This window comes from Triturus cristatus, chromosome 4_2, assembly GCF_964204655.1.
Source record: "Triturus cristatus chromosome 4_2, aTriCri1.1, whole genome shotgun sequence".
NCBI classification, from domain to species: Eukaryota; Metazoa; Chordata; class Amphibia; order Caudata; family Salamandridae; genus Triturus; species Triturus cristatus.
Window position 1 is genome coordinate 729,725,489 of NC_140586.1, and position 17,550 is coordinate 729,743,038.

Here is a 17,550-nt window from a genome sequence, read left to right on the forward strand (position 1 = left end):
AGGAATTCCTTCCCTCTGCAAGGGGAAGGTAGTGCAGGTGTTCACAGACAACACCACCGCCATGTGGTACTCCAAAAAACAGGGCAGGTTCTGCGCCTCTGGACATGGCTGGAACAGCAGGGCATTTCCCTGGTGTTTCTACACCTGGCAGGTTCACTGAATGGCAGGGCGGACGAACTCAGCCGCAGGTGCATGATGGATCACGAATGGCATCTTCACTCGGACGTGGCGCAAGGTCTCTTTCGACAGTGGGGAGAGCCTTGGTTAGATCTATTCGCCACTGAAGAGAACTCGCATTGTCAGCAATTCTGTGCGTTGGAATTTCCAAGGCGGCACTCGCTAGGCGACGCATTTTGTCGTGAGTGGAGTTGCGGTCTGTTGTACGCCTTTCCACCTATACCACTTCTGCCCAGAGTGCTGAAGAAGATCAGGTGCGACCCGGCCCAAGTCATTCTTGTGGCTCCGGACTGGGCTCGAAGAGTTTGGTATCCCAAGCTACTCAGTATGACGATTGATCCCCCGATCCGACTGCCTCTTCGGGAGGATCTTCTGTCACAGCAGCAGGGGACGGTCCTCCACCCGAACCTGTCCAGTCTCCACCTCTTTGCGTGGAGGTTGAGCGGCGGCAGTTGATTCCTTTTGACTTGCCTCCTGAAGTCTGTGATGCCATTCTGGCAGCCAGGCGTCCCTCCACTAAGTTGGTATATGCCTGCAGGTGGAACAAATTTGTGGCATGGTGCACAGCAAAGGCTGTGGATCCCCTTTCTGCCCCTCTTTCAGAAGTTCTTCTGTTCCTTCTTTCTTTGTCCCAGCAGGGCTCTGCTCTGGGCACTATCAAGGGCTACCTTTCTGCTATTTTGGCCTTTCACAGGCTCCCTGATCAGCCCTCTATTCTCAAGTCCTGTGTTGTAAATAGATTCCTAAAAGGCATTCCTCATCTTTTCCCTCCTATTCCTTTCGCAATGCCACAGTGGGACTTGAACCTGGTTCTTATATATTTAATGTGCGCTCCATTTGAGCCACTTCATAATTGTCCTCTTCGTCTTTTGACTCTTAAGACTGCTTTCCTGGTTGCCATCACCTCTGCCAGGAGAGTGAGTGAGCTCCAGGCTCTTTTTTGTAACCCTCCTTTTCTCTCTGTCCATCCGGACAAGGTTGTGCTCAGAACGTGTCCATCCTTTCTGCCAAAGGTTGTCACGGCCTTTCACATCGGGCTGACCATCACTTTGCCCACCTACTTTTCACCTCCTCATCCTTCCAGAGAGGAAGAGAGGCTCCACCGTCTGGACCCAAAACGTGCGCTCTCCTTTTACCTGCATCGCACACAACAGTTCCGGGTGGATGACCAGCTCTTTGTTGGCTACGTTGGCGCCAAGAAAGGTCGGGTCATACACAAGCAAACTATCTCCCGATAGGTTGTCTTGTGTATAAAAGCCTGTTATTCTCTGACAAAAAAGGAGCCTCCGGTGGGGCTGCGCGCCCATTCCACAAGGGCGACGCGGCTACTATGGCATTGGGACGTGGTGTCCCCTTACAAGACATCTGTCAGGCAGCTATGTGGGCCTCGCTCTACACTTTTACTAAGCACTATTGCCTGGACTGCCAAGTCCGGAGAGACCGCTTCTTTGGCCGTTCTGTTCTCCGAGACTTTCTGGTGTGATCTTGGTTCGCAGACCAGCCACTTGGGTTGGTATTGCTGGGGTATCTATTCTAAGGTAAGGAATCTATCACTACGTGTTTCTTTCAGATGAACAAGTTACTTGCCTTCGGTAACGATATATCTGTAAGAAACATTAATTAGTGATAGATTCCTCCCCGTTTTTCAAACTGATTTCTAGGGTTAAGGTCATCCCTTTCAGGGCCCTAGTTTCAATGCACCAGTGTGGCTCTGCGTTCCTGACGCGGAAGGTCTTGTACAGAACTGACGTACGCGCGCGAGGGCGTCGTCTAAGTAGCTGCTGTGACGTCATCTTGGTGACCACGACGCCAACGACTGACGCGGAGCTGCACGACTGCACCGACTGACGCAGAGCTGCACAACGCCACCTTCCGACGTGCAGGGGTACTGCTGACACAAACTTTCTGGATCCAGTCTGATGCCTGGGGGTAATTCTAAGGTAAGGCATCTGTCACTAACTAATATTTCTTACAGATATATCCTTTCCGAAAGTAAGTAACTTGTTCATTTAGAGGCTATGGCTGCAGACATGCAAAACAAGGAGCATTTCTCCCTCTTTTTCATCCCAGTAATTAAGGCCTTCATGGAGAGCCTAAAGGGTAGTCCCTGTCGGAGTCCTCCCTGCATTGGTATGGAAACTCTGCATGGTCCTCCCCAGATTTGTGGGGCTCCCCTTTAAACCCTTGCAATCTTTCCTCTTTCATTTACTGTTTTTGAAAGTATCTTTCCTTGCAACCATAGCATCTCTCAGACATATTAGCAAGTTGCAGGCTCTCCAAGAACCGTTCTTTCAAGTCCCCCCAAGTTCTCTGAACTAACCTAAGGTTTTGCAGCATGAATCCTTTTCTGAATTCACATGCTGTACATTAGATTATGTAGCGGTTCCCCCCTCCTTGGGGTGGCTGTGGTAAGAGGAGGAAGATTTTGCGAACAGGTGTTGAAGTACCTTTTGTCCTACTTGAGCTTCCTCAGTCATCTGTATATCCATGCAGTTATGTATGGTGAATGTGTGTGGAGATGCCCATGATGCCGCATACATATGGTGTCCATTGGCACGTTGGCCATTAAGGCCAGGGTTCCCCACTTTTTCCTTGTTGAGTGGGCCTTAGGCCGTATGTTTAGGGTTTTTCCAGCTGAGGCATAGCATACTTGAATTGCCTCTACAAGCCAACGTGCAATTGTCCCATTTGTCACGGGTGCTCCCTTGTTGGACTTTGAGTGAGAGACAAACAATTGATTGCCTTTACAGAGTTATTTTGTCTCATGTAGATAATATAATACAGCCCTCCTCACACCCAGGGTATGAAGGCTTCTTTCTAGTAGTGTTTGCGGGTTTTGGAAGAAAACTGCCAGCTGTATGCTTTGGTTTATGTTGAATTTGCTTACTGCCTTAGGTAGGAATTGATGGTTTGTCCTTAAGATAACCTTGTCCTTGTGGATTTGCATGTATAGTTCCTCAATAATATCCAAACTAACAAAAGGTGACGGACTCAAATGGTAGCACCTCACTCCCAATAAGCTGCTGCCTTGTCAGGCTGTTAGTGCACAAACTCTCCAGCACCATTCACCTAGTGATGCCTCAGTAGGAAATTCTGACCAAAAATTTACATTGAATGGAGGTGCACTGAACATAGAAACGAAGTCCAAAATTGTTTTATGCTTTTCTTTGTTTAATTTTTATTTCAAGTAGATAGATACAAAAACCACAGCCAACGCGTTTCGTTCCTTTAAAGATATAGTTTCTTAACGGAACTTCTTCAGGGCTGTAATAAGAAAATAGAAAAAATATATATATAATACAATCATTAAAACTGACGGACATACACATATATTTACAAACATTTAAAACAATTTTTAGTGTCATTTTGATCAATCCGGTTGTACCGAGATGAGATTTGTATTTACAAATTATGTACACATTTTTCCTTTTTCTTTGTTATACACGTCCACTTATAATACATAGACATCGAAATTCCAAAATTTCATGGTTGACTATTAAAAGAGAAAGGAGCTCTAATACACCAACACAGTATTCAAAGACTCCGTATGACATGATTTATATAATCTAGACAATCTTTCATTTTCCGTCTATTTGACTGAAGATAAAACTCATAATGTTCTGGCTATCATCTTACCCCAAAGTGACAGCAAATTAAATGCAGGATTTAGAGTTTCAAAAATTGACGAGTAGGTAGTTTGTTCAACTTTATATTGTAACTTATCCAGAGATCAGAAGATATTCTAAAAGAGAAAGTGTGACACGGAGACCAAATTTAGAACAATCTAGATTAATTATTATGATGTTTTGAGAATTGAGCGGAAAACAGGGGGTGGAAAAAATCTCACCAGTTAGGTCGTGGAGGGTCTGATTAAAGTTAAAATGCCATTCGTTGAAGTGTACAATATTTAGATCCATTTGAATGGTGATTTACCCAGATTCATATTGAGAATCTGAAACAAGATGCAGAGTGAAAACTTAATATATAGAAAAAGAAAACAAATGAAAATTATCTTATTTTAGTTACTTTTAGTTTAAGGTGTTGGGGGTACACTGCTTCAGGTGCATGACAGGCTCAACGATTAATGCCAATACTTTTATTACAAGAGTTAATTCATTATTATAAGAGCTATTTGTAGGAGTTTCTATTTTCAGAGGACCTCATGAATAGACGAACTGCTTAATATGAAATAGATTTTCAAGAGAGGGAACTTCCGGATAATAATCAACAAGAACATAATAGATGCCAAAGTATTGTTATATGTCACTCGAAATGGTAATTCAAAGTTCAAATGACCCCAAACACTAAGCCAAGCCACAATTTTTAGAAGATAAAATAATCCCGAGATAGTGCTTTTATCTGTATTTTTAGGGTATGTTGTGATCTCACCTGTACTGTTCCTTTAATTCTGTTCTTATAGCAGATTTTCAGACGTCATCTATAGTAGATGCTCAGTTTAATGTCAGTATATTTATTAAATAAACACCTAAGATGGAAATATGCAAAAACCCATTAGTGGCTTAACACCAACCAAATGATATTCTGTAATGTGATTGAAATTATCTATAACATTATTCTAAATCTGAATAATCCAAATTAGAATGTCAAATCATTAATAAAAGGTAAAATAACCTGTATGATTTTTTTATAAAAAGGATAAAAGGAAAGTAGAAAAAAGCATATTAAAACCCAAGAATGGACATTATTGAGGTTAAATTGAATAACCCTTTAGTGGTCTTAAATAATCAATTTCCACTAGAATATGTATATTGACAGAGTATACACTCAACTTAATGTATCTCCAGGGTCACAGTCTCTCAAGACTAGAAAAAATCACAGAGAACCCCCTAATTCCACACAGTTATTTGAATCCAGGCCAATTACTTTACCTAGAATTGAATATTGTTTAATTATAAACTTTAAATTTTTAAGTAAGATTATTTACTATCTCACATACATAAATCACAAGGAGGCTGCTAAAATAATCAAGGTACCTTATTAAGCGTTCTTCAGTCACATCCAGATTCTCCGACCGTTTTTCCCAGCTTATTTCGTGTTTAAATAGTTTGTTTGAATGCTCTTAATTAGAGACACCTGGTTGGGCCCATGTTTGATGATGTCACGAATATGCGTCGTCGACACGAATGCCTACCAAAGTCTAACAGCCTATCGTGAATCGTAGCGCCATTTTGAAATGGCCAATTTCATATATTAAATGCGGAACATGGAAAATATTCCATGTATTAGTTGTGCGCTAATAGATCTGAATTGGTTGTTTTTAGGAAGATAGAGAGAAGAGTTGAGATTGACTCATTAATATTTAACGCGGGGACCGCGTTAGTTGTTTACAAGATAGTTCCTCTAATAAAAGGCTGAATGGATAGAAAATCTTTCTCCTACTCCAATTTATTCGAGATGATTTCTAATCGAATTATATCCTAATCACTTTGTTTAGATTACTTGAATAGTTAATACAGGTCGTAAATAACTGGTTTAGCGCTTATTACAGGTCACAGTAATCTCGCGACATCGGCTAAGTTGAGTGAGAATAGTTCCGCCATCTTTGAATGTACAAAGTTATAACGAGTAACGCGGACTATGAGGAATAATCTATGTAAATTTGACACATGAATCGTCCTAGTGCTGTCAAGTTATTCTTTAATCGGACCGAAGGCTTCTTTCTAGTAGTGTTTGCGGGTTTTGGAAGAAAACTGCCAGCTGTATGCTTTGGTTTATGTTGAATTTGCTTACTGCCTTAGGTAGGAATTGATGGTTTGTCCTTAAGATAACCTTGTCCTTGTGGATTTGCATGTATAGTTCCTCAATAGTTAAGGCTTGCAGTTTACTTACTTGTCTTTATGGTAATGTATTTGAGTTCATCTTTATGCATGGGTTCGAATAGTCCTGTCATTAGCTGTGTTAGGACTGTGTTTAAGCTCCACATCGTAGCCGGAGCCTTTCTTGGGGGTGCAATCTTTTTGGACCCCTCAAGGAATCTTTTGATGACTGGTGCTGTGAAGAGACTTTACATGAATTTCCCCTAGTGTAGGCTACAGTTGCTGCCATGTGCACCTTGAGGCTTGAGTATTTGATGTTACTGTCAAGCAAGTGTGTCAGATATATGAGCACCGTTTCCTGTATGGAAATTGAGTTTAGGGTATAGTTTTTTGTGCACCATATAGTGCACCGTTTCCACTTTGCTGCGAAGCATTGTCTTGTGGTCTGTTTTCTTGCCTCCTTTAGTATTTCCATTGTTCTTTTGCGGTAACTTTAAATGTCTGAACTCTGTGTATTCAGGTGCCAGGCTGCTAGGCTGAGCGTCACTGGTTCTTGGTGAAAGGTTTGCCCCCTTTTCATTGTGAGGGGGTCCTTTTCTGCCTTAAGCTTGATCACTTGTCCCCTGGACAGTTCGATTAGGCTTGAGTACCAGGTTTGTCTTGCCCATTGAGGGGCTATGAGTATTAGATTTGTTCCTGGTTGTCTGGCATCTTAGTCCGCAAGCATGCTATTGCTAGCCAGACAACCTTAGGGACTTTATTTCAAACATATGCATCATCCACACACTAGTCACTGCTCATAGGGGGTACTGATTTAGAGTCTTTGAAGAGCATGTGTATCTACAGCAACACATGCTACAAATTGAAAATGTTGCTTACTGTGTAAGCAGCTGTTCATAGCATGTATTGCTGTAGATTCACATGTGCCCACCATCCTCTCTGGGAGCCAGCAATTATAGCACATATATTCTTAACTTCACACTATTTACCAATTTACAATGCATAGAGAACATCATAGAATTCTTACTCTGTCTTCCACTTTCACCTTTTTGCCCACTGAGTAAAAAACAATCTGAGGTATAGTTGGTGCCCATGTGCATTGTGGACTAAGGGAGGAGTCACACAACATCCTGTAACTCGAAACGTCTTAGAAGAAAAATACGTTATAATGCTTGAGCCCAAAACTAAATGGCAGGAGAATGCATAGCATGTAAATCTACAGCACGACACTATGAACAGGTGCTTACTGGGCAAGTAACATTTTCCTTTTCACAGGACATAATGAAAAACTATTTAGCTTTGCAAATACTTGTTTAAGAAGGTTTAGAGTCCTACCAGCAGATTTTAGTATACACACACATGTAAATATGGGAAATATACATGAACCACTGGAATATTGAGGCAGATGAGCACCAAACTATGTGCGGCAGGGTTGACTAAATTATGCATCAAGAAAAGGCAAATTATGTGGCATATTTTGTAATAGTATTACTTCATTATTTTGTCAGTGTTATGCATCGTAATACTGTGTGGGTAAACATTTCACCTGTACTTGTTTAACAACCAAATACAAACATAAGCAACTGAAATATGACCAGTTAACCTATGCGTAGAGCCTTACACTGCGCTCCAACGAATGTTGCTATGTTTTACTAACTTTTGATTTATTTGAGCAAGAATTTTTTTACATTTTGTTACAATCTGCAGATTATGCAGCAGATTGTGGATTATGTGGAAAATACAGCAAATCCATAACTATGCAAATAAAGCTGCTGTCACAGAATCGCATAATTCCATAGGCACTGAATGTACACATGCATGAGAATCATTGCTCTAAGTTAAAAATATTTTTCTTGGGCTTTGATTCTCTTAATCATCACCAATTGTGTAGGTACCAAGATATACATAAATGACTGTTGCCCCTTCTCAATAAAGCAGTATTGAAGGCACATCTCTGGTTTGATAAATATGTTCAACACTCTCCAGCATAACTTTGTGTACACCAGAATCCACAGCTGCAGTTTTGATTAAATAGTGTATTCATTCTATTTACATTTTCTAGCGTTGTGATGTTGGTGATGCTTCCAGGGGCAGTTTATCTTCATATGCCTACATCCTTATGGTTTTATACTTCCTCCAGCAGAGAGAGCCTCCTGTTATCCCAGTACTACAAGAGGTATGTTCGCGAATGCCAAGGAAAAGCACAGATGCATCTTGATGACTTAAGACTTTGGTTATTCACTTCATCCTGTTGATGTAAAAGTAAAGCTTATTGTGAGAAATTTGGGAAAATTTAGGGGCAGAGTTTTGTATTGGATTCATACTTCAGGGTATTGATGTATTTGGCACATAGTAAAAATACAATTTCTTAATCAAAACTAAGGTTCCCTGTTTTCCGTTTTTAGTGATTTTTACAGATATATGCAGACAGAAAAACATTTATTTTTATATCTTCATTTATATTTAAATGTGGATGAAAACAGAAATGAGTCTCTTTTGTGAGTGATTGCAAATACTGTCAGTCATGACTGTCGGGCCAATAGCTGTGTAGATTTACAGGTAAGCAGTTAAAAAATAAAGAAATTATAGTAATTTTGCTTAAACCCCATTAGATTTGCAAAAGGTTGATACTAAAATGTTAATATTTTCATATACGTGTATTGATTTATGATCTGTGAGTCTTCATATTATTGAAATCTGTCATACATTCAGATACGAGTTTGAATTTATTATTTAAATAAATGTGGAAATGTACTATTTTTGCTTCACTTTTTTTTAAACCTAAAACCCTAAATAAAAATGGATAAATACAGTTGAAATTAGAAAAAAGTAAATACGGATAAATACAGACTGAAATTTCAATAAAATAAATACCACAAAACCAGGAGTCCTTATTATAACAGATATTGCAGTGCCTCTTTTTTGTTGTATTGGGTACTAATTTCCACTGTGCTGAATCCTAGTTTTTAGAAAATAAGTACAGATTTAACATCAAGAAAAACATTTAAAAAGATGAATTGATGTTCTAAACATATTTAAATTATACCACTAGAGTTTTTATAAATGTAGCTCAAGAAATATCTAGGTAGTGCGGTGCAATTACAAAACGTAGATTTATATGCTTGTTATAGACTTTTTTTATTCATTTTTTTAAAGAGAGCAGAGCCTGTTAAAAATATGTTTGTGTATATAAATTGCTTTTCAAGTATTAGGTTAAACATTCTTCCCTTCTTTTGCTCTTACACTGTTCTAAACAACTATCAAACCTGTTCAGAGAGAAGCTAAACCAACAAGTATTTAAATGAGTTTATAGCTCCCACTAGGCAATCACCCATTTAGTCTTCTTATATACCAAGACACCTGCAAATATAGATCATCCTTGCCAACTCTCAAGCACTCCACATTTGACTCCATGAATCATTGTATTTCTCCATACCTGATTTTGCTACTGACTGCTAAAATGTTGCCTCTCTCTAGACTAGCCTCCATACCGGTACAACCAGCACAGTGAAAGTGAAACATTTCCTCAAAATTCATACGTTACTCAAGTTTCCTGAGTTCCAAGGCATGTGTGCTGGAGAGACACATTCTGTACAAAAGTCCGCTATCTAGTGTTGGGCTTGGATGATTACAAGTTGTTTTTGTTCCAAGAAGTTTTCTTCGAGTCACAAGGCTGTGCGACCCCTCTTGGTAATACTGCGCATGGTCATCGGCTCCAGTGCCAGATAGTTTTTTTCCACTGACTGGTTTCGATGTAATATATCGCACTCTGGTTCGAGACTCTTTTGGGCTCCCTTCGGTTCTCTAATAGATCTTCACTCGATGGTATTGTCTCGATCGCGTTTTTATATTTGCGCTCCGAGCGATTACCCTTTCTTCGTGACGGATTTTCAACTCGCCACATCGGCCTACAGGCCAAGCCTGGCTGGGCCTCTTTCACTTTGACGATTTTATCAGAGAATGACCTGCTAATGGAACGCACTCCATTCCTTTTCTGTCCTAAGTGTCACTCTAAATATCCCCGTACCGACCAACACTATTAGCAATCGATGACTCTCGTTTTATCATTGAGAGGAAAGCTGTGACGCTTGTAAGTTATTTTAATCTAAGAAAACCCTTTGGGATCGACGTGCCCGACCCCAAGAAATGTAGCTTAAACAAGCAGACGACCTATCAGACATTTTCGGTTGACAATAGGAAGAAAAGGAGGAAGCATCAGCAGCACAAGAGGAATCACTGTCTATAGATGATTCAGAGTCAGATTTCAAACTCAGCCACCCTCCAACCAGCCCAGAAGCATCGGACAGTGAGTACTCTTACCCACGATCCAATCCCCAAAACATCGTCTCTGTCAGAAAAGACTGCTTACGGTCAGTCACTACAAAAAAGCCATGGGGCACACCAAAAACAGACTCATAAGCCCCCCCTCAGGATCGACACCGAAGATTTAGCCTACAGCAGGGTTCTGCACCTTCTCCATGTGGATTCAAAGCCCTTCGATAATTAGTTTCGGCACCAAAAGATAAACATGGTACTTCGGAACCGAGCATAACGGCACCATAGCCAAAACTTTCTTTCACTTTGAAACGTTTCACTTTCGGAACGAAATCTCCACCTGAACCGATCCTCTGTGTAATGCAGGAACGGCTCGATCCGAGGCAGAAAACTCTGTAAATTCAGCCCGGAACAAATATGATAATTATTCAACCAGCAGAGCTTCACTCTTCTAAAAAACAGATCTGAAAGAAACACGTTAGATTCCTCACCTTAGAATATCCCCAGTGTGAGAAGTTGGCCTGATGTATGATGTCACTAGTTCTAGTGTACACCTTATATCAGTCCAAATACCCTTATGGTGATTGGTTGTAAAGTCAACCTTATAGACCAGCTATCCTAGTGGTAGCATGGACAAGAGCAGTCTTAGGCTAAACTCTGAATGGCATGTGAAGCCAGCTGTGATACCATATATAATCCCGTGAATACCAAATGAAAGGACACCACAACAGATATATATATATATATATATATAAAATAAAGTGTATTTATTCTAGTCAAACCCTCATCACTCTTTATGAGATTAGAGGTAAGTACAACACAGTCTTATTTATGCATACATTAAGTCACACAGGTAAGTAATACGGTTAGGCCCTAGGGGCCACGCAAACCATATACTAAGTAAGTGGTATAAGGACCACTGTCACGGAAATAGGATAGGCCTAGGCCTAGGGAATCGCTGGGGCTACACTATACTACCAAAGGTTAGGAAGTGGGAGGCCCACGGGATTCAGGTGCAGAGTGGAAACACTCACGCGTAATGCGTAAAAGTCACTAGCAATAGTACAGTTTAGAAATAGATAGATTTAGGACACTTCCGGAGTAGCTAGGAAGTCGAGACTGGAAAACTAGACACTAGGATAGTCACTATCCTGATGAGCACCGGAGTACCCAAGTTACCTAGCCCACAGGCTGCGGGTGCATAGGGGTGAAGTTGCGTCGGGTTTCGTCGTCGACTCCTATGGATGCCTGAAGAAAGATGCTGACAGGCAGTCAGTGAAGAGTGTCCGGTGGATCCCAAGGCTGGGATCAAGAAGAGAGGAGACCTGCAAGCAGAAGGGACAGAGTCAAGGTCACTAGCCAGTGACCACGTGGAACCAGGAAGGAACCAGGCGATGTCGTGAAGATTGCAGGTGAAGGTGAAGCTTGTCGCTGCAGCCACGAGGACCAGGAAGCGTCGAGGGCGACCAGGAGGCGAGCTGTCCCACGAAGGCTCTTGCTGTCGGCGGCGTCGAAGTTGGACTAGGACTCACCAAGCCTTGGCAAGCGGAACCCACGCAGAACGGAGGACTTGCTTCTGGTGCAGACCAGGAAGGTCTGGGATGCTTCTCTTTTTCAAAGGAGCAGGAGCCAGTCTGGAGGAGCCAAACCAGCACTGAAGATTACGGGGTGCGTCGTCACAAAGGCCACTAGCCAGCGGGCAAGCAACCGGACAGACGCGGCAAGCAGGAAAATGCAGAAGGGCCCCACGCAGGACTCGTGGAGTGTGGGGGGCTGGTCTTCGGTGCAGATGGTGCTTGGGGTTGGGGCTTCTCAATCCCCGGTGCACAACTTCGAGGGTGCCTCAGAAGCTGCGCTTGAAGATACTAGCCACTTTTCCCAGGTAGCCGGTCCCACGTCTCTCGTCGCCTCCACGGATCTCAGCTCTGCTGTGGATGTGGATCAGGGTCGGAGAAGTCTGGAAGTCAAGGCTCTGGTCGGGCTCTGCAGTCGGTTCCTCGTAGAACTTGGGCAAAGCAAAGGGTAGTCTCTTGATGGTGCCTGTTTGCACAGGGTAGCCACTCCTTGGCCACAAGGGAGATTCTTCAGTCTTCTTCTTTCGTCGAATGTCGAAGGTCCAGAGTTTCTGTTCAAGTTTGCAGGTTCAGGATAATCCAAAGTCTTGAGGCCCAACTCCCACTCTTATACTAATCTGGGGGGCTGGGATACCTGCTAGGTCACGCCTTATGGGTGGGACCTGGGAGGGGGTGGTTACACCCACTTCCCTTTGTCCAGTTTCGCACCAGAGCTGGGGCTGGAGTGCCCCAGCGCCGGTTTGAACTGGACTATGCAAGGAACACCTTGTGTGCCCTAGGCATGTCTCATTCCTTTCAGCCCACCCTGCCCCAATACACTAAAGGCTGTCTGGGGAGGTGTTAGCACCTCCCCAAGCAGGAAACCTATTGTCCAGGCCTCCCTGGCTGGGATCACTCCCAGCAGCAGGAGGTCAGACTTGTGTCGTGGCAGCAGCATCCATTTTGTGATGCTGAGGCTTTGGTCAGAGGCTAACAGTGAAGTATGATTTTAACATGTCTTTCCCTCTAGAAGGGGGGAATAATATCCTCATGTCCAGAAATGGTATGGGGGGTATTATTCCACAGTGTTAGACACCTTACACGACATGTTTCGATAAAGCCAAACCATAGTTACCATAACCGTTTAAGATTATAAGGCACTTTAAGAGTATATGGTAGGCTATATCATAGAACAGCTATAAGGACATGGTTCCGAAAGCTGCAGACAGGCTCAGCTCATGCTAGATCACCATCTCACATGTTACCAAGCACTCTGCCTCCAGGATTGTTAAGGCCTGCCATAGGAGTGACTGATAGGTACACATGTGTCTATATGTAAGCTAGGTATAGGAATACTACACCTAAGCAAGGGGTGTTTACACGGCCTTGCCCCAGCGGAGTGATCAGCCAGTTGTGTCAAAATGGAAGGCCAGGCCAGGGGTGGCATAATGCATGCTGCAGCCCCTGGTAGGCCTAGGGTACACCTATGCCCTGGGTACCTAGGGTACACTGTACAGGGGCCAATAAGGTGATCCTATCCAAATGGGTTATGCACCTAAAGTACATAGTATTAATTTAGAGAGAGAACAGCAGGGCTGTGGGTCTGATTAGCAGGCCCACAGCCACATCTAAGTCGAAAACCAGTAAAGCAAAAGCAAAAAGTGGGGGTGAACATAGAAAGCAGACCCTACTCTCCTACACCCAGGCGTCAGGCTGGATCCGGAAAGATTTTTGTAGCAATACCCCTTGCGCGTCGGTAGGCGTCGTCTGCGGCTCCGCGTCAGTCATCGTGCGCCGGAATGACGTCGTCGGAGTACTTAGACGCCGCCCTCGTGCGCTGAAGTCAGTTCTTCTTTTTTCCACGCCAGTAAGCGCCGATCCGGGAAGTGCTTTCCCCTAGTCATTTTTTGACTAACTTTTTTGACTTCTTTTGGTCTATCGACTCGACTCTGGTGCCGGTAGGATGCCTGGTTTCAAGGCCTGTGACGCCTGTCATCGCCTGATGTCGGTGACGGATCACCATCGCCGGTGCCTTTATTGCCTGGGGGCCGACCATGACGCGGAGTCGTGCCTCGATTGCCAGGCCTTGACGTCGAAAGCTAGGCGGGAGCGGTCCCGTAAGCTTCTCAAGCTTCGGCACTCGGCTCCGCGCCACTCTCTGTCCCGGTCCAGGAGGAGGTCCAAGGACCGATCGCGGAGCCGCAGCCATCGTCATCGCTCGTCGGGGTCTTCGGGTAAGTCGAAGCACTCCAAGAAGTCCAAGAGACGACATCGCTCTTCGGACTCCCCTCGCCGGTTGCGCGACTCGGCTGAGGGTCAGGGTGGTCCCGCCCCTGCAGCTCCGTCAGAGCCGCAGGAGCCGCGTCCGTCCCCATACCCGCCGGTCCCTGGGACTGACGCAACTCCGGCGGAGGTCAGTGCCTTCCTCTCGGCCATGAGGGGCCTTGCTCCGCCGTCAACGCCTGTAGGCGTGCCTTCGGGCCCCGCAGGTTCGACTGGGTGACCTCACGTACCGGCGGCTCCGGCCCCGGCGCCGTCGACGGCTCCGGCCCCGACGCCGCAGGTCCCCGAGGGATGCAGGCCTGGATCTCGGTCGGCGCCAGTCGACCTCACGACGCCTCCTCTGCCGGCGCCGACACCAGTTCCACCTCCGGCGACGTCTCCGGACGACGCCGTTCCCCGGTTCAGACCCTCTTCGGACCCGACGCCGGTATGGCGCCGTCCGGCGCCGCACCCGACGTCGATGGATGACCATTTCATCTACCGTCCCGCTCCGATCGTTCCTCCTGTTTATCAGGAATCGGATGACGGGGGCGACTGGGAGGGGTCTGAGGACCCTATAGCCCTCCAGGGTCAACTTGCACAGGACTGGGCAGACGAACTGGGGGATGCCAGTGGTCAGGACACTTCGCCGGACGCTGGCTTCATCTCTCCTCCAACTGTGGCCTCGGAGGAAGGTGCAGCTTTTTCAGTGGTGCTGGGCAAGGCGGACGAAGCCCTAGGGCTGGAGTTGCCTGCTGTGGCCGTGAGGACCAATGTCCTCACAGAGGTCCTTCAACCGACAGCAGCTCCACTGAGCCTCTGCTGCAGTTTAATGAGGCCCTCATTGACGTTCTGCAGGGCACTTGGTCCAAGCCCTCCACAGTTCCTCCTGTGGACCGGAACGTTGCCCGGCGCCACCGCCCTGCTCCGGGCGACCCCAGTTTCCTCTACCAACACTCCACCCCCGAGAGTCTGGTTATCCAGGCCTAAACCTCCCAATCCTCCTTCCCGTCCGCCCCTCCGGATCGGGAATCCAAGAGGTTGGAACAGTTTGGCAAGAAACTGTTCTCGTCCCTAAGTTTGGGGCTGCGGTCTTTAAATACCGCTTGCCTTTTGGACCGTTATTCCCACTCTCTGTGGGATACGGTGGAGGACGTGCTGCCCTTGTGCACGGTGGAGGTCCGGGCACGACTCACTCAAGCACTTGCTGACGGTTGAGATGCAGCACGGCAGGCCATACGGTGTGGACTTGACACCACGGACTCGCTGGGTCGGGCGATTTCCACCACGGTGGCGCTTCGGCGTCACGCCCGGCTGAGGTCCACGTCATTTTCAGGGGATGTCCAGAGTTCCCTCAAGGACATGCCCTTTGATGGGACTCGCCTTTTTGGTGAGAAGGCGGACAGTGCGCTGGCTCGGTTCAAGGACTCCTGGGCCACGGCCAAGTCCTTGGGTCTTTCTTTTTTTTTTTTTTTTTTTTTATAAAAACCTTTATTTTCAAAAGTCTGGACACAGCTATTCAGCCGACAACCCGGAGGTTCGGCATCTTCGATAAAGAGGAACAGAGACGCGTCCACAGTACAGTGAAGGAGGAGTGCAAAGATTCCATTTTTTAAATAAACACAAAACACACAACAACCCCCAGCAAGGCAAGAACACTAAATGCCCATGGTGATAGCCCCCCAGGGGAGGCAGGACCCCATTCATCTATCATGTACAATACTGTGAAAAGAGGAAGAAGGGGGACAGCAGAGGCCAAAGAAGTCCATTAACCATACTGAGCTGGAAAGAAGGTTAGGAGGAAAGCTGTTCCTCGGGGGGGATCCAAATCAGGGGCAAGACAAATTCCCCCCCTGTATTGATTCCACCGCCCCCAGATGGCGTGCCACTTCCGAGGGCGGCCTCTAGCGCAATATACCGTCTTCTCCCTTAACATACTCCAGTCCATATTTTCTTTCCACGCGGTCAATGTGGGGGGCCCCACGGATCCCCACAATCGCGCTATATCTCTTAGCGACCATGTTACCCAGAGTCACCCATTGGGTCTGCGCCGCATTATGATCAGTGGGCCCCCAGACATTCAGGAGACAACACCGCGCTTCCGGCTGCATAGCAATGCCCGTCACCTCCCCCATCACTGCATGGACTCTCCTCCAGAATTCCGTGATGACACCACATTCCCAAATGATATGCAGGAAAGTACCCACCATACCACATCCCCTCCTGCATAGGCCACCCTCCGAGAATCCCATGTGAACCAGCCTTGGCCCCGTCACATACACTCGATGCAGTATTTTAATCGCAACCTCCTTAGGAGAGGAAACAGCAGACTGCCAATCCTCGTCATCCAACTCGAGGCCATCCCTAGACCACTGGTCCCTCAACCCCAGAAGCATATCCGCCCGGACGTTGATCAGTTTCCTATAGATGAGTGAGATCGTGCTCTCGGGCATATGGCCATCAAGGACCCGGTCCTCCAAAGAAGAGGACTCAGGCACCTTCTCACCCTCTATGAGGACTGATCGGAGGGCATGACGCACCTGAATATAGCGGAAAAACTCAGATGGCCCCAGCTCATACTCCTTCTGCAACTCTTCAAAGGACTTCACCCTCCCCTTAATCAGGACATCTCCGACCCTGGAGATGCCGATCAAGTCCCATTTGTCAAAGCCTTTTGTGTGCCAAAGCCTACCCAGTCTCTCGGATTCAAACAGGGGGGTAGCGAGGGTGAGCCTATCCTTCCAGCCCAGCGAGTCAGTTGCCATCTTCCACACACGCACCGCCACACCAGTGGGCCCCGTGAGGGACGAGTCCAGGGACCGCGAATACAACGCCCTGTAATAGTTACCCCCACGCAGCAACCACCTGTCCATGGCATACCCAGGGCTGAGGGCAGGGCCATAAAACCCATGATTAATCTCACTCAGCTGGGTGGCCCAATAGTACCGTCGGATGTCTGGAAGCGCAATACCCCCGTCGTACCATGGGAGCGTCAACTTTGCAATAGCTATTCGCGGCCGCCCGTCCCACAGCAACGTTCGTTGGAGGCCTTCGACCTCCCGAAAGTAGTTGGCCGGTACCCATTCCAAAGTATTCTGCAGTGCGTAGAGGAACCGGGGAAGAGACATCATTTTGAACAGGGCCGCGCGCCCAACGAGGGAGAGCGGCAGCCTCCGCCAGCCCTCCACATCCCGCCTCAGGCGCGCCAGGGGGGGGAGCAGGTTCCTCTCATATCCCACGGCAGAGTCCATGGAGATAAAGATCCCCAGATACACGAAGCCCTGCTGAGCAACCTGGATCGAACAAGTTCGAGGGATCGGTGGAACCTCGCCACTAAGAACATATAAATACGATTTACTCCAGTTGATAACGAGACCCGAGTTCCTACCGAAAGATGTGAGTACTTCACAGACCACTATAAGTGATTTCTTGGGTGAGGCAAGATACAACAGGATGTCATCAGCATAGAGCGATATACGGTCCTCGTGTTCAGGCGACCATCTAAG

General features: G+C 46.0%; 1 protein-coding gene across 2 annotated transcripts in view; it reads left to right on the forward strand.

Moving 5' to 3' along the window:
- The window catches only part of TUT4 (terminal uridylyl transferase 4), a 1,269,543-nt gene that overhangs the window by 764,535 nt on the left and 487,458 nt on the right, over positions 1 to 17,550 (forward strand). For both annotated transcript variants that reach the window (XM_085602613.1, XM_085602614.1), the window contains exon 21: positions 8,017 to 8,130. In XM_085602613.1, coding sequence (XP_085458739.1) covers positions 8,017 to 8,130 — 114 coding nt within the window. The remainder of the gene's footprint in view (positions 1 to 8,016; positions 8,131 to 17,550) is intronic.